Below are 18,403 nucleotides of genomic sequence, written 5' to 3' on the forward strand. Positions count from 1 at the left end.
TCACACACACTGCACACACACACACATACACACACACAAATGCATACACACAGAAATGAAATTTTTGATTAAAAAACTAAGATGTTGAAGTGATTAAGAAAGATATCTTGGTATCAACCTCTACCCTGTACACATGCCCACATGAGTGAGTGCATCTTTAAACATCATACATACACACAAAACACATACCAATAGAAACATGAAACTCCCTTGGTTTACATAATAAAAAGTGTTCTTTGTAGCCTTTATTTTTATACTAACAAAACTTTGCCAAATGCAGAATGCACAAATATTAAGTGTACAATTATTAAATCTGAACAAACATGTAACTGGCACAATCATGTTATGACACACATATGAAACACTCCCACTTTCCCACAAAGTTTCCTTATGATGCTCTGTCCCAAGCCGTGTACTTCTGAGCCCTCCATGGATCAACTTCCTTCTCATAAACACACATGAAATATCCAGGAGCCCCAGACCCCAGTCCAGAACACAGCACTGTAGAGCACACGATCACCCTTCACATTTCCTGTCTTCATGTTCGTCAGGCCCAGGAGAAGACTCCGCGTGGATCTTTTAAGATGCATAGAAGGACGAGGCAGCTGTTGGAACTCTATGATGGTTTACAGGCTGCACCATGACAGACATCTGGAGCTTGTCCGGATTCAGGGAGCAGGGAGGAATTGATGACAGGAAGCACTGTGGCAAAGAAAAGACAAATTAGTCAGCTTGTCAAATGCTTCTCACATGGCACAAATCTTATATGTTCTTACATAATTAAATACCATGTCCAGTAATGCCAGACATCAACCATCCTCCTTTTTTTCTTCTGATTCATACTGCAAATACACTCGAACTTTGACCTCATTTAAACACAACTGCATTCTACTTAAGTTATGGCTACTTTAGATTACTGCTATCACCAGAGATCAAATCCTTTGCAATTTCAATTAAAACTATATAGTGATTTTCTGCTGACATGACGGCAAGAAAAAGTATTTCTTGGAATAACTAATAACTTATAAGGTACATGTATATCTACTATCTATTCAAGTATAACTGATCCAGCAACAGAACTCAGATATGGCTGTCCAATTAAGTTATTGTCAATATTTTGTGATTTCTAGTTCTATAAAAATGATAACTTTATTTTTACTAATATTACATGTATTTATTTGGGGTGTGGTATACATGCCATGCACAGGTGCAAAAGTCAGGGGACAGCTTGCAGGAGTCAGTTCTCTCCTTCCACCATGCAGTGGAGGAGAGGGTGCCTGAACTGGCCTTGTCCTGTAGTCAGACTGATGACTATCTTGAATATCACCATAGAACTTTCATCCAGCGATAGATGGAGATAGAGACAGAGACCCACATCGGAGCACTGAACTGAGCTCCCAAGGTCCAGTTGAAGAGCAGAAGGAAGGGAGAAGTCAGGACCATGAGGGGTTGGTCCACCCACTGAGACAGTGTGCCTGATCTAATGGGAGCTCACCAAAGCCAGCTGGACTGGGACTGAACAAGCATGGGATCAAGCTGGACCCTCTGAATGTGGCTGACAATTGGGACAGACTGAGAAGCCAATGATAATGGCACTAGGATTTGTCTCTACTGCATGTACTGGCTTTTTGGGATCCTATTCTATATGGATGCAAACCTTTCTAATCCTGGATTTGGGGGGAGGGGGGGCTTGGACTTCCCAGCTACAGGGCAGGGTACCTTGCCCTCTCTCGGGACTGGAGGGGGAGGGTGGAGGGTATGTGGGAGAGCAGGAGGGAAGTGGGAGGAGGGGAGAAAGTGGGAATTTTGATTGGTATTATTTATAAAGTAATAAAAAAAAAGAAACAAACTCAAAAAACAAAAACAAAAAACTTCCTGGCCAAGCGTGAAGCAGAACAGGAAGTTTGGGTCTTAGCAGCCACAAAACAGCCCACCATGAAGGCATACCTGCCTACATCCTTAGAACTTGGGTGCATACAGATTCCACAGAACTCGCTGGCTTTTCTACCTTGTTGTATCTGCCCATGAGGGGAACAAATTACTCCACTATGTGCTTCCTCTAAATGGCTTGTCTCCGGCACATTGTTCCTCACAAAGCTGATAACACACTGTGCAAAGTTTGCTTAGCAACAGAAACTGGAACTGGCATTCTGACCATTCCTATAGTCATCTAGAACTCTAATAGTGGGGGCAGAGAACCATTGCCTGGGTAATTCCAAATGAAAACTGCCGAAGACTTAGAGAATGTTAAGAAAATCTGTGAAACATCCAACCTCTCCAAAAAGGCTTCTCTGCTTCAGCAGTAGCGTCAGGGTGCTCTACCTGCGTCTTTATAAATTCTTCCCAACAGCTTCTCAAATCGCTAGGACTTTTTAAATTTTCTTTGAAAAATTTACTGAGAGAGAGAGAGAGAGAGAGAGAGAGAGAGAGAGAGAGAGAGAGAGAGAAAGCAAGCACATAAGTGCAGGTGTCCAAAAAAGCCAGAGGTGTTTGGCTTCCCTGGCACATTAGTTCCTGGCAGTCTGCTGTAAGCCACCAGATGTGGGTACTGGAACGGAGCTCCCATCCCAGATCAGTATGTCCCCTTAACCCTGAGTCATTTCTTCAGCACAAAGTCTCTTGAACTTTAAAATGAAGACCATATGATGACTTCATTTAAATTTCTTTCATGTATGTATATGTTTAAGGAAGCTTCTACAGTAGTAGGTTTCTATGTGGCTTTTCAAAAGGCCTTTAGTGTTAGTTATTCCTCCCCATATTTCTTCCTATACCCTGTTATCCCTTTGCCCTCAATATTTAATCCTTCTAGTTTCCCCTTTGTTTCTTCATAACACTACATTCTATTTCCCCTTCCTTGGGAAGTCCTCTTCTGTCCACTTATCCCTTACTAGTACCTGTCCTAGCAAGTTCTGTGTAAACTTGACTCAAGCTAAAGTCATCTAAGATGAGGGAACCTCAACTGAAAAACAAATGTTTCTTTAAGATTGGGCTGTAGGCAGACAAGCTTCCCCCCTGCACTGGTGGTCCTGAGTTCTATCAGAAAGCAGGCTGAGCAAATTATGAGGAGCAAGCCAATAAGCAGCACCCCTCCACTGCTTCTGCATCAGCTTCTAGGTTCCTGCCTGGTTTGAGGTTCTGCCTTGGCTTCCCTCAGTGTATGTGATTCAGGATATTTAAGCCAAACAAACACTTTCCTTTCCAAGTTGTTTTTGGTCATGGTTTTTAATCAGAGCAATGGCAATTAAGTGAGTACCTATCCTCTATGGTTCTTCAGATTATAGCACATATATAAGAAGCTTAAAAGTTAGCATCCGCATATAAGAGAAAACATATAAGAGCTGTTTCTCGGAGTCTGGGTTAGCTTACCCAGATTGGTTTTTTTTCTAGCTTCATTCATTTGCCTGCAATTTTCATATTTATTAACAGTTGAAAAATATTCCATTGTACAAATATGTGACACTTTCATCAGTTGACGAAAATCTAGGATGGTTCCATTCTATTTTCTGGTTATTATGAATAGAGTAGCAATGAATATGGATAAGAAAGAATCTCTGCAGAAAGATGTAGTCCTTTGCACATATGCCCAACTTAGGCCACTAAGTAAAATCTCCAGTGCTAGGAATGAGTTACATATTGTTAAATAATTGGCCAAAGGGGCCCCATGGAGCACCTCTTTCAAACATTACAGGCTATTGCCAAGGTTGGTTGCTCTCTACAACCTGATGTCAGGCCCTTTTGGTGAAGACAACATTGACTTATGTCATTGAACACAAAGTAATTCTGGCGCCCAACTAGAAGCTTACCCATACTGATCAGCATTTCGTGTTCCTGGAAGATATTCTACACTCTACAGCATGAGAACAATAATCATGAATATCACCTAGCTACAAATCTTGAAACCTAAAACAATGATCTGTCTGTAAAACATACTGGTGTAATTGTGGCACAAATGTTAAAGGTCTAATTAGCCATTTTTTGTTGGTACTTCAGGCCCATTCCATGAGATAGAACCCATGCCCAACACTGCTAAAGTGGCTAAGAACCTAGTTTAGATAGATCATGGGCCTAAGGAAAAATCTACTACTATTTTTCTGTTAAAAATGCATGGCTACAAAATTATAGCTAATGACATACTGCTATACCCATAGATCAGTGTCTTGCTCAGTCCTCATCAGAGAAGCTTCTTCTTGCAAAAGATAGGAATTAACAGAGACACACAGTGGACAATGTGCAGAGAGTGAGAGACTTTGGAGTACTCAGTCTTAAAGGGGATCTCTATCAAACCCCTTCCTGCAGTGATATGTGGTTTCTACAAATAAAGCTTACCTGAAGATCAGAGGGCAGAGCTAGCTACTAGCTAACCATAGAGGTGTGAAGGTCTGTACAGACAGGAAGTGATATAACTGGGCAGAGAGAGGAAGTGATAAGGTGGGAGGAACCAGGGACTCAGCCTCTTTTCAGCTAGGAAGTTGAGTAGGGAAGGTGGCTGTGGTTTTACTGCATCTCTCTGATCTCTCAGCATTTTCCCCTACATCTGACTCCAGGCTTTTGTTATTAAGACCTATTAGAACTTGTTATGCATTTCCTCAAGGCTCAGAGATCTGTGTGGAAAAGGAGATGGAAATATTGTAAGAGCCAGAGGTGGTGAATGACTCTAAGTATCTCCCAGTCACAACAGAACTAATGGGTTTAAGCCCGATGAAACCTCAACATTGAATGAGGGAAATGGGCACAGGATCCCACGCTGAGCAAAGAAACTATTACAAATGATGGCTTCTGTGAGAGGGAAAATCAGATTTTTTTTCCAGTGAAGTGTATGTCAACTGTAGGGATAAGTCCCGCCCCTTAGGGGGCGTGTTCGCCTCGGGCTAAGGTCTGCCAATAAATTTGGTGAGCGTGCTCCAAGCTGTCTCTTCTGCTTTCCTGGTCTCCGCAGGAACGGTGGTTCTGTAAGTCTGTTTCTACATTAAAACTATATATATTTTTACAATCTGTCTGCATTCGTTTACGCCGCTACATTTTGGCGCCCAACGTGGGGCGCCATTCTGTAGTAGTAATGGTGGCGGGGCTGTGTTCCCAGCACCCCGGCCGCCTGCTCGGCTAGCTTATGCCCCGAAATAACAACACACAAACTGTATTCATTTAATCACTGCTTGGCCCTTTAGCTCTAGCACTTACAGGCTAATTCTCATGTCCCGATCAACCCATCTCTAATAATCTGTGATAACCGGTCTTACCGGGAAGATTCTAGCCTAGTCCATCCTGGGTCGGAGCTTCATGGCGTGTGTCTGCCCAGCAGAGAGGACAGCTGTCGAGACTGACCTCACTTCCTCTTCCTCCCAGCGTCCTGTTCTGCCTACTCCTCCCACCTATCCTCTAACCAATAAAATGGGCCAAGGCAGTTCCTTTATTAGCTAATGACCTTCCTCCATCAGTCAACCATACTCCAGGATATCCCTAGGCATAGGAGTAGTTGATCAGCACAAAACCAGCTACATGTAAATTTTTTTGGTGGATTTTGTTTCATTTTATTTTGTTTGGGGATTTTTGGGGGGGGGGTAATTGTTTTGATTTTCAATTTTTGTTGGTTCCTTTTTTTGAGAGAGAATACAAAACGTTGGGTGGGTAGGGATGTAAGAAAGATATGAGAGAAGCTGGAGAGGGGAAAATATGATCAAAACATTGTATGAAAAAATTCTTAAGTAAAAAATAAAATGCAGATTCTGATTCAGTGACGCAAATAGTATGCATATTTAAGCCAAGTCCTCTGTGGTTCTGGGTGCATTCGAGCCTTGGAACTCCGAGGGAGTAGACCAGAGCCAGAGACATTTGCAGGACCAGCTCCAAGCCAAGACTCCTCTGCAGAAGAGGATACAGACCAGGAATTACAGAAACAGGTCAAAGCCAGTAACCTAGGCCAAAGTAGGCCTGAGACAGCAAGCTCCACGAGAGCAGAGCAAAGCCCAGGAGTGCTGGGCAATCTCCAGGAACACGGAGTGACCAACAGGGTAACTAGAATGGTGGCACTGACTGTACCACTAGGAACAACCACCTGAGCTTTGGATTCACTGGCACCTAGAAGATTAATCAACAGAATCTCAGACAGCCCCAACCACACCTATTAGAGGAAAAGATGAACTGAAAAGGTAAGAACACATTCAACACCACAAAGAGCAATACAACACCAGTAAAACCTAAAGACTCTACAACAGCAAGACTTGAACAATCAAATATAGATGATGAAGAAGAAAATGACATAAAAAATAACTTCATAAGAATGTTTGAAACTCTTAAAGAGAAAAATGAAATAATTCCCTCAAATAAATGGAGGAAAAGACAAACAAAAAATGAAAGACATCGGCAAATCAAAGAAAAACAAGAAAAAGCAACTAAACATATGAAAGAAATTATTCAAGACGTGAAAACTGAAATAGAGACAACAAAGAAAACACAAACTCAGGGAATTATAGGAACAGAAATTATGAGAAAACAATCAGGAACCACAAACGCAAGCATGAACAGCAGAATACAAGAGATGGAAGAGAAAATCTCAACTGCTGAAGATACAATAGAGGAAATAGACTCATGAGTCAAAGAAAACATTAAATCTAACAAAAGCTTAACCCAAAATATCCAGGAAATATGGACACAATGAAAAGGTTAAACCCAAGAATAATAGGTATAGAAAAATGAGAAGTTCAACTCAAAAGCACAGAAAATATATTCAACAAAATCATAGAAGAAAACTTTCCCAACCCAAAGAAAGATATGCCTATGAAGATACAAGAAGCATACAGAACACCAGATAGACTGGATGCCAAACAAAAGTTCCCTTGCCACATAATAATAAAAAAACTAAACATACAGAGTAAAGAAAGAATATTCAGAGCTGCAAAGGAAAAGGGCCAAGTAGCATATAAAGGTAGACCTACACCAAATAGACTGGATCCCAAACAAAAGTTCCCCTTGCCACATAATAATCAAAAAACTTAGCATACAGTAAAGAAAAAATAATAAGAGCTGCAAAGGAAAAAGGTCAAGTAACATAAAAAGGTAGACTTATCAGAATTACACCTGACTTCTCATTGGAGACAATGAAAGCCAGAAGGTCATGGCCAAGCATTATGCAGACATAAAGAGACCACAGATGCTATCCCAGACTACTATACCCAGCAAAACTTTCAATCACCATAGAAGAACAAAACAAGATATTCCATGACAAAACCAGATTTAACCAATACCTAGCCACAAACCCAGTCCTACTAGAAGGAAAACTCCAACCCACAGAGTCGGCTACACCAACAAAACCACCTACAATTGATGGTCTTATAGCAGCAAATCTCATAGAAAGGGAAAAGGCATAAATTTATATGACCAACGATGAAAACTAAATTAACAGGAGATAGCAACCACTGGTCATTAATATCCCTTAATATAAATGGACTCAACTTACCTATAAAAAGGCACAGGCTAAAAGACTGGATATGAAAATAGAATCCATCCTTCTTCTACATACCACAAACACATCTCAACCTCAAAGACAGATATCCAATCAAATGGACCTAAGAAACAAGTGGGTGCTTTTGTCTGCAAGCTCCCTGGCCAGCAAGGAGATCTGACTTTGGTACCAAAAGATCCATTAGTGGGGTGAGTGAGTCCTGACCTGCGGCAGCAGCCCGGGAGACGGAGCACAGACATTCCTCATCCCCCTATACTTCCTGGCCTTCCTGTAGGGGCTATTCTCCCCAGCTACTGCCTCTCTCTTCCTACCCCACCCAGCTTGCATCCAGAAAACCCCTCCCTTCTTCCTCCCCTCTTCGGGCCCATAACATTCCCCAGCTCAGCCTATTTGGGCGCTGGGACCAGGCAGGGGTTCCTTTGTTTCAATAGCCTGCTTGCAGCAAGGTAGGCCTTTTGTCTGCAAGCTCCCTAGCCAGCAAGGAGACCTGATCCTGTAAAAGAAGATACATAGGGGAGCATTCGGAGGAAGAGATGGGCAGGCGCCAATGCAAGAATTCCTCCAACAATCTGAAAAACAACATGAAAACACCAGAACCTGGCAAACTTACAACAGGAAGACTTGAGCACCTTAATCAAGAAGAATTAGAAAAAAATTGACTTTATGAAAGTGATAGAGGCCCTTAAACAGGAGGTGAAAAACTCCCTTAAAGAAATGGATGAGAAGTATAACAAAAAGTTTGAAGAATTGAGTAAATCCGTAAATGATATCCTAGGAAACCAAGGAAAAACAATCAAACAGATAATGGAAACAGTTCAAGACTTAAAAACTGAAATGGAGGCAAGGAAGAAAACACAAACTGAGGGCCAGCTGGATATAGAAAATCTAGGTAAATGAATAGAGACTACAGAAACAAGCATAACCAACAGAATACAAGAGATAGAAGAAAGAATCTCAGATTCTGAAGATACCATAGAGAAAATAAACGCACTGATCAAAGAAAACAGCAAATCCAACAAATTCTCATCACAAAACATTCAAGAAATCTGGGACACAATAAAAAGACCAAACCTAAGAATAATAGGGGTAGAAGAAGGAGAAGAAGTACACAGGACACAAGAAGAAGCAGGACACTAGGAAAGGACTGACAAACCTTGCCAAGACAGGGTAAGACGGTTCTGAAAAATTACCTGCCTCTGGAAATGGTCTGTCAGTTATGCTAGGCCTAAGCCAAAGTTGGTTGCTTCGACACTGCAAATGAGACTTTGGGTGATTGCTCACATAGCCAATTGTCTCTGTCATATACTGTTCGACTCAAGTAATATTATCTCCTTTCTTGGGCCACCAATTGGGTTGAAGATTAGATAGTCCTAGTTACTTTCCTCTTATGATTTAGCCAAACCTATTTCCAATGCAACACTTAGACTCTTTGGAATAGAATGCTTATTAAAACATTTATAATGTATTCCTTGCTTAATATAGTTTATGTTGTTTTTAATTTTATACTTGATATCTGTTCCTATTATATATAGGTTTGTATTGGGTTTGGATCACTCTTGTTTAGGCAAAAAGGGGAGATGATGCAGAAACCCTGTTAACCAATTATCTCTAAGAGGTGGGACCAAGTTAGGGTGTGGTTTTCTGGGACTCAGAGAAAAATGGTGCCCAACCCAGGTGAACTCGTTCTGTGTGTAGTTCACTAGTGGCACAGTTTTCACTAGTGTTCCTGTTTTGTGAGTTTTCCCCTAATAAAAAATAAAAATATATTTATTTTATCTTTTAGCTAGCCTGGTTATTTCCCAAATCGAGTTACCTTCTACACATATGGGAAACCACCATAGGAAGAACAGAGTCCCATAATGAAGACACAATAGGAACAACACAGGCCTACAGATAAGGGCTCCATAATAACAGCAGTTCACACTAAATAGAACCTCCATAGGGTACAGCAGAGCCCAAACCATGTGCATCAAAAGAAACATAAGATATCCACACATGAGGACTTCATAGGAACAGTACAGTTCCATAGTGAAACCAACACAGGAGAGGCAGAGTCCAAAAATGAAAGTACCATAGGAACAGTAGAGGCCAAATATGGTCTCCTAGGAATATCAAAAGGCAATAATAAGGGATCAATATGAAGACCAGAGATCAATAAAGTGGCTTCCATAAAAATAATAGAGTTCCACGTGTCATGCCTTCATGAAGAACAGTGAAGACACAGATGTGAGGTCCCATATGGAACAGTGAGAAGCCCAGGAGCTGGGCCTCTGTAATGGACAATGAGAAGCCCACAAGCTGGTAATCCAAAAAAAAAAAAAAACCAAACAAAACAAAACAATGAGAAGACCAGAAGCTGATACTGTATAATGGACAACAAGAAGCCCACCAGCTGGTCCTCTATAAGAGATAATGAGAAGACCACGAGTTGGTCCTCAATAAAGAACAATGAGAAGCCCAGAAACTGGTCCTCCATAGGGAACATTGAGAAGACGACCAGCTGATCCACTATCATGAACAATGAGAAGCCCAGGAGCTGGTCCTCCATAAGAACAATGAGGAGACCAAGAGCTGGTATTCAGTAATAGTCAATGAGAAGCCCAGAATCAGGTCCTCTATAATAGTCAATGAGAGGCCCAGAATCAGGTCCTCTGTAATGAGAGGCCCAGAATCAGGTCCTCTGTAATAGTCAATGAGAGGCCCAGAATCAGGTCCTCTGTAATAGTCAATGAGAGGCCCAGAATCGGGTCCTCTGTAATAGTCAATGAGAGGCCCAGAATTGGGTCCTCTGTAATAGTCAATGAGAGGCCCAGAATCGGGTCCTCTGTAATAGTCAATGAGAGGCCCAGAATCGGGTCCTCTGTAATAGTCAATGAGAGGCCCAGAATCGGGTCCTCTGTAATAGTCAATGAGAGGCCCAGAATCGGGTCCTCTGTAATAGTCAATGAGAGGCCCAGAATCGGGTCCTCTGTAATAGTCAATGAGAGGCCCAGAATCGGGTCCTCTGTAATAGTCAATGAGAGGCCCAGAATTGGGTCCTCTGTAATAGTCAATGAGAGGCCCAGAATCGGATCCTCTGTAATAGTCAATGAGAAGCCCACCAGCTGATCCTCCATAAGGAACAATTATAAGCCCAGGAGCTACAAATATTTCTTGGAATGTTGTGGCTGTTGTTTAGGGAGATAACAAGCCTCATGTTTTCACTTCCCTAAATATGTTTGTTAGACCCATCTGCACCCCACGTTCTTGACCACTTGTGAGCAGGAGGGGTGCCATTGGCAGGAAATATGACAGGATGTACTCTTGCCCGTGACTCGATGCAGAAGGGAGGTATGCAAGCAGGAAGGAAGTCGGGATATATGTTGCTCCTGATTGGACCTGAGGACAACTGCAGTGAATTGTGGGTTTTGACTTCTTAAGGGCCAGTACAACGTGACTTGGGGACATTTTTTGAAAACTTGGGTGTGGACCTGGCCAGAACCCATGCTGCTCACCACTTTTAAAATGTTTGCTTCCAATTTGGCTTTAAATTGGTATAGTCATCTAATCTATGACCAGTGGGAATTAACATTTCCTGGATTCCTCCCAGCGAGATTCAGACCATCTACCCAAATTCTAAATTTGAACTTTTTCTCTGGAACTCTTGGGCTGAGGCGTTCCTTCACAGGCATGTGCCTTTTGATGCACCAAGGCTCCGAGCTTGCTTTCGGTTTATGGATGATCCAGGTGAAGTCCCAAGCTGATAAAAGCAGTAAGTATCTAAGAAGTCCTCCAGGTGAGTCATAGTCTAGTTTTGTTTTGTGGGATCCCCATTTGGGAAGTGGAGAGGTTTCCAAATGGACCCCAATATTCTCCAATCCAAGGCAAAAAGTGAGATGTTGCCCATGTACCTGGTTCTGGCTCTGGCTGGAAAGTTTTGTCTGTGTCTCAGGGAAAGTTTTGTCTTGGAAGGTTTTATCTGCCTGTTTCTCGTGAAAGTTTTGTCTGTTTTGTTGGGAAGTTTTGTTTCTGTGTTTTCCCATGTGTCTGTAAGTTTTATTGCAAGCATGGAGCTGAGACAGAAACAGGACAGATATTTCTGATGTCTCTGCTGCCACCACTGATATGGCTACTTTTATAGTCAGGACTCATAATTTATCTCTGGCCACTGGGTTCAAGTCACTGGGCTTTGAGATGTCTTTTGGGTGTGTATGACATTAAAGTGGTTTTTATGCCATTTAATTTTATTGGAAAGCTGGAGCTAGACTTGGCTTATGGCTCTCCCTTCTTTAGACCCAAGCATATTGGAAAGTTTCCTCTATGTCCTGTGTCAGTTGACTCACCTCAGGCAACAGCAGGGAAAAGAAAGCAAAGTGGGGCAGTCCCCCAGAATTAGATTTGGTTCATGTGAATATTCTGTACCTCAAGATTTATAAGTTCTTTTATTGGATATGGTTAAAAGTCTAAAATCTATGAAGAAAGTTAGGTTAAAACTAGTAAGAATCGAGTTGAGGCTTCAAACTCTATGCATAGGAATCTTAAAGGAACCATGAGGCATGATTTCCTTTTGGAATATAAGCAACTCATGTATTGCCACCATATTTGGGCAGCCACATGGCTGGCAACCACATGGCGGCAGCCATCTTTGTTAGTGTTGGAGAGGATGGAGCTCATGTGACATCACCATCTCTGGGCAGCCACATGGCTGGCAGCCATTTTTGCTATGGTTGGGGAAGATAGATGTCATTTCAGTTCATCATCTTGATTAAAGGTGTCCTGGCAGCGTGGGCCTACCAGGGAGATAACAATAGATCTACAAGATATTTGGATTAGGATGGAATTTGGGGTGATAATTCCCGCCCTGTCCTGTCCTAAAAAAACAAGGCTTATGAAGGATAGTATTTAAAAACATGCTTGTTAATAAGGAATTAAAGCTGAACCACCAAGCCTTCATATGCAAGCCTTGCACTGGCAGCCAAACTTTGTAACATAGAGTAACCCAAGTGACAATGGTTTGAAAGACATAAAGGGGTCATGGGGAATAGCTGAGACTCACAAATGTGTGGCAGGACCACAGTTCCTAAAGAGAGCCCAGTTGCAACGGTGGACCCTAGCAGTTGGGGAAATGTTGGTGCCATGTGATAGTCACCAGATCTTCCATGCCCCAACTCCTAACAGTGACCCTGAGGTCTCCAAAGAAGATGGCAGGGCAGTACGACAACTCTACCTGGATCGTGTTAATGCTACCCATGGGAAAAGACTGTCCCAAGGCTGCACCAGTCGCCAGAATCCGGCTCAATCTGTGGACAAGCAGGACATTGAGAGCTCATCACCCCGCTTTGTCTAGACAAAGTAAGATCAGTCCCCACCCTGTTCCTACTCCACAGGAAAGCTTCTCATCTCCTGGCTGTGGTGGCAGAAGACTGATGCTATCCTGGTACCTTTGCCCCCATATCATGGAGACCACATGAATCTGAGATGACTGTCTGGGTAATAGACTAGTCTCTGTCATTTTAACTGAAGCATGTTTGGATTCACCTCTCTGCTGTCATTTGTCCTCCTCGGGTCTCTGATGGTGTCGACAGCTAGGCCGACTGTATCTTTATCCGTTTAGCAGCAGCACGTAACCATGTTCTTCCCCAAGGCTGCAGCCATCCTTGGACTCATTTCATGTATAAGAATTGAGCTTCAGTTTTTCTAGAGCTACTAGGTCTCGTTGCCTGTTTAAGAAAAGCTAGACAGGTTTGCCTTGCCAACAGGCTTCATATTAAGAGATAAACAGGTTTCAGATGTAACTTTCCACTGAAGGAACTCAATGATTTGCAATGACTGCTCTCGGTAATAACTCCTGGTGTCTCTGGTAAATGATTAGATGGAAAGGAAAAGGGTTAAAAGTCCATGCAAGTTTTGAGGGTCTAAGAAAATGTTCTAAGATATATAAAGGTCTGAGGATCTAAGTGTTCTAAGATAAAGGTCTGAGACTGTGAAAGTTCAAGTAAAAAGTTCCCGGGGCCTAAAAAGAGGATTTATGATGTGTAAATGCGTGTTGGAGAACGCGAGTTAAGATGTGTGAAAAATGGGAAATGCTTCAGATCGCCCCCCCCCCCCATGCTATTGTTACACCAGGATTTCAAAAGTTCAGAGGTTTAACATTGATCAATGGCGTTCTCTTAAGCTGGTTGAGCAGAGTCTGCTTACTGTTTATTCACAAGCTCAAGATTTTAAATTTTCTTTCATTGTCTTCTAAGAATAAGCCTAAAGGTGCTTCTCATTGGGCTAGAGACAACTCTGCCCCATCTATATCTGGTTCTATGGACAGAGGAAAAAGGTATACATGCCTTTTAACCCAAATCTATTGCTTTTGTTAGGACTCAATTGTGTGAGTCATATTCCAACTTTTTTGTTGTGGTTTGCTCTGTTTTGTCTTTGTTTTTAATTTATGGAAGGCTGGCTTGAAACAAGTCAAGCTAAGGATAGGTATTGATAAGTAACAAAAAGTCTCTGTGTATTTATTCGGGAGCTGTGTGGCAGGGCCCCAAAGAGAGAAGAGTATAGGAGTATAAAGCACACACATTTCATTATCACAACCTTAATATTGGCATGTTTTTTTGTCCTCCAGGAGGAGCTTACTTTGCAGGACAGCCATGACAAGCTCAACATAGGCCCGATTTTCGGCAGTTTGCCCTATGGCAACATCTACCTGATTCCAAGAAAGACCACAAACCAAGATCAACCAGGCACTACCCAGAAACAGGCCATCCAAAAGAAATTCCTAATATTCCGACTATTGTAGATAGGATCACCTGCTTGCACACACCCATCACTTTTCACCAGGACACCCCTAGGCAAATGTCAGCTAATCAGAGACATTGAACCTTAGAAATTCCGCACCCCAACCTCTGCTATTATACAAACCCCACCCTTAACTGAGCTCAGGGCTCTCTGATTGTGACAATACATTTGATACATGGAGAGTTCGAGTTCGAACTTGAATAAAAATAAAGGCTCTTTGCTTTTACATACAGGACGAGGTCTCTTTGTTGATTCTGGGGGAACTCCGTACATCTGGGCATAACAATATAAGCTGGGGAGTGTTGTGAACCTGACCATCTATTTGCAAAATAGATGGGGAGAGAAAAGGTAGAAGGGAAGGAGGGGGGACTCGGGGAATCAGGAGAATTGGGATAAAGGAAAGGTGGATAGGGGAGCACGGAACCACAATTCTTAGTTAAGGGAACCACTTTAGGGTGAGCAAGAGATTTACCCTAGAGGGGCTCCCAAGTGCCCAACATGAGGTTCCCAGTTAGTTCCTTGGGTAGCTGAGGATTGGGAACCTGAAATGACCCTATCCGAGAGCAATACTGACGAATATCTTGCATATCATCATAGAACCTTCATCTGGTGATGGATGGAGACAGAGACAGAGACCCACACTGGAGCACTGGACTGAGCTCCCAAGGTCCCAATGAGGAGCAGAAGGAGGGAGAACATGAGCAAAGAAGTCGGGACCACGAGGCGTGCACCCACCCACTGAGACAGTGGAGCTGATCTACTGGGAGCTCACCAAGGCCAGCTGGACTGTGACTGAAAAAGCATGGGATAAAGCCAGACTCTCTGAACATGGCGAACAATGAGGGCTGATGAGACGCCAAGGACAATGGAACGGGGTTTTGATCCTACTTAATGTGCTGGCTTTGTGGAAGCCTAGCCAGTTTGGATGTTCACCTTCCTAGATATGGACGGAGGGGGGAGGACCTAGGACTTGCCACAGGGCAGGGAACCTGGACTGCTCTGTGGACTGGAGAGGGAGGGGGAGAGGAGTGGGGGGAGGGGTAGAAGGGTGGGAGGAGGGGGAGGGAGATGGGAGGCTGGGAGGAGGTGGAAACTTGTTTTTTGTTTATGTTTTTTTTCTTCTTTTCTTAATAAAAAAATTATAAAAAAAAAAAAAAAATAAAGGCTCTTTGCTTTTACATACAGGACGAGGTCTCTTTGTTGATTCTGGGGGAACTCCGTACATCTGGGCATAACAATATAAGCTGGGGAGTGTTGTGAACCTGACCATCTATTTGCAAAATAGGCACAACTGAAATATACTTTTGATAATTGCTATGAAGTTTGATTAAAGTCCTATGTGACCAATATCTGAGCTAGTTAGATTACATTAAATGTATTCATTACAGTACTATATAGCTATCATGTTTCAGTATTCTCCAAAATCCCATTTCTTCACCAAACTCTTAAGGAAACTCATGTGTTTTGAGAAGTCAAAGGTATTTCATCATGATAGTTATAGCTTTGGCAATTCATGAGCATATCCCTTTCCTCCCAATGCTCTGCACGCTGAAGATTTCTACACACCTTGGCCTAGCTGGCCGGCTAGTCTGCCAGGAAACACAAACTCAACAGTCATGACCTTCTCTAGGCATAAAATCCTAATAGAACACAAAGGCCCAAGGGGTTCAACCTTTCACTTAGAAAGCAGCTTGTTACAGACACGTGGTTCACTTCGCCAGCATCCGGGTCTCAAAGCCAACGAGTTCTCCCCAGTGCAGACACACCCTCCTACCCACAACCAGGGACAGGAGGAGGCGCACAACCCTGACCGGGAAAGCTACAAGCTCCTGCAGCTCCAGTGTGAGCTTGCACAGGTTACTGTGATCTCTCCTTGTCCCCCTGGACAGGTCGGAGAGCACTCCTGGCGCCAGCAAGGCGGCTTGGGTGCAGCACCAAACTTCAAGTTGGGGAAGACAATCCTGAGCAGGTAAAACAACTCTCGTTTGGTCTGCACGTTGCTGCTGATCATCTTGCCCTCAGCGCCCTGGACTGGTCCTGGAGAACATTGCTCTCACGAGCCCGCCTCACCTCATCGAGACCAGGTTCGGCTGCCAGCACAGCCACCGCCAGCATCCCGCGCAGGTCCACCGTGCCCCAGTCGGCTGCCAACTCCACCCCAGTCCGCCTGTCCGCTTGCCGCCCAGACCTTAGAGGCTGAAGCTGCCGGCCAATGAATCCAAGTAGAGGTGGTAGAGCACCCCGAGTCCCAGCAGGAGAACATAGCCACATAGGTGGAGACAGGTCGATGCCCATGGGGGCCATGGAGCGCGACAGGAGCTAGGACCGACTCAGACCCGCCACTAAGTCCCCTACAAGGACACCCGCTTCCGGGATCCTGCGCGCGGGCAATCACCACTGCTCAGGAAAAACAGTGAGGCTGCCTGGCCACCTTACAGCAACACAGCTCGCCTAGCAGTAGCCTGCAGCCTGCCCTTCCGCATAGACCAATGCCAGGAGGTGAAGGGGGAAGGAGAGTATGTATCCGGTTACGGGTTATGGGGGGAGGGAGGGAGAAAAGCCCCAGCAGTTTTATAGACATCTGTTGCCTGTTTTGTACAGTGTGGATTTCAGATCGGTAATGCTAATATATCTAAAACCTTTATGGCCTTTTGTAAAAAAAAAAAAAAAAAAAAAAAAAAAAAAGAATTGGGTAAACTTCATAAAATCTAGGGAGTCATAAGACTTGGACCCACTTCTCACAGGTCAAAAAAACTGCAGGTAAGAACAGCCTAAGTTTTCCCCACCTGCCTATTCCTGAGGATGGGATCTCTCTCTCTCTCTCTCTCTCTCTCTCTCTCCTCTCTCTCCTCTCTCTCTCTCTCTCCCCCCCCTCTCTCTCCTCTCTCACTCTCTCTCCTCTCTCTCTCCTCCCTCTCTCTCTCTTCTCTCTCACTCACTCTCTCTCTCCTCTCTCACTCACTCTCTCCTCTCTCCTCTCTCACTCACTCTCTCTCTCCTCTCTCTCTCTCCTCTCTCTCCTCTCTCTCTCCTCTCTCACTCACTCTCTCTCTCCTCTCTCTCCTCTCTCTCTCTCTCTCTCTCTCTCTCCCCCCCCCCACTCCCTCCCTCTCTCCCTCCCTCGTCTTGGTACTCCTCCCATCCCCAGACTACTAGGGCTATGAACCTGAAAGTTCCAAATGTAAGGCAGTGGTGGTTTGAAAATCAATGGCCCTCGAACGGAGTGGCACTATAGTAGGAAGTGTGCCCTTATAGTGGCCTTGTTGGAGAAAGTGTGTCACTGTGGAGGTGGGCTTTAAGGTCTCATATATGCTCAAGCCAGGCCCAGTGTCTCAATTCACTTCCTCTTGCCCGTGGGATGAAGATGTAGCTCCTCCTCCACTCTCAACTCCTTCTCCAGCACCATGTAGGCATGGTGTCACCATGTCACACCATGATAATGAACTAAACCTCTGAAAGTATAAGCCACCTCAATTAAAATGTTTTTCCTTCATAAGAGTTCCCATGGTCATGGCGCCTCTCTTCACAGCAATAGAAATCCTGGCTAAAACAAAGAGGACTACAACCTGCTCCAAACAGCTGTGAGCCCTGGATATGCTAAAAGCTGGCGTGGAACAGTCCAGCCAAAGGGATTGCTCCCTGGTTTTTGAGCTGGGTCAATGGATCGGATGATTTTGATGAATGCCCCATTGCCTGAATTCCCTCCTTGCCTTTGAATAACATTCCAGCCCTCCTGGACCCTGACAACAATGTCTTAGTTTCAGGAGGAAGTAGTTAGAGAAGAGAGTATGTCATCCCTTGTTCCCCAATAAGCTGGAATATTAAATCAAAATGATACTCCCTGCATAGGTGATAAAATAGCTACCTATACTGCCTATTGGTATGTCAGAAAAAGGCACCTGTTAAAACGAAATAGACCCAGATCTATTAACAAGTAAATTCATTAGCTGAAATACTTCTACAATATTATAGGGTACTCAACCTGCTCTATGTAATACAGAGGATATCGTATGACTTTAAGAGAAAAAATGTTTCTATATAAACCACTCAAGAATAATTAAAGATAATCTGGCTGTATTCTACAAAAGCATTGCAAAAAAAAAAGGAGACCTGAAATGAAATAAATAATTGGTCCCATTCTCATTTCCCAACCCCTTCTATATAGTAACTCTG

The 18,403-nt window shown here is 43.5% G+C and overlaps 1 protein-coding gene across 1 annotated transcript; it reads right to left on the reverse strand.

Moving 5' to 3' along the window:
* Positions 1 to 220: 220 nt before the first annotated feature.
* Positions 221 to 16,689, reverse strand: LOC121465109 (Golgi-resident adenosine 3',5'-bisphosphate 3'-phosphatase-like). The gene is made up of 2 exons (XM_041678291.1): positions 16,301 to 16,689; positions 221 to 702 (listed from the first exon to the last, which is right to left on the reverse strand). The coding sequence occupies exons 1-2, from the start codon at positions 16,532 to 16,534 to the stop codon at positions 580 to 582; spliced, it is 357 nt and encodes a 118-aa protein (XP_041534225.1). The 5' UTR covers positions 16,535 to 16,689; the 3' UTR covers positions 221 to 579.
* Positions 16,690 to 18,403: the final 1,714 nt, after the last annotated feature.

The sequence above is a fragment of the Microtus oregoni genome, unplaced genomic scaffold, assembly GCF_018167655.1.
Source record: "Microtus oregoni isolate MIOR12 unplaced genomic scaffold, Mior012 000029F_ref0000214, whole genome shotgun sequence".
NCBI lineage: Eukaryota > Metazoa > Chordata > Mammalia > Rodentia > Cricetidae > Microtus > Microtus oregoni.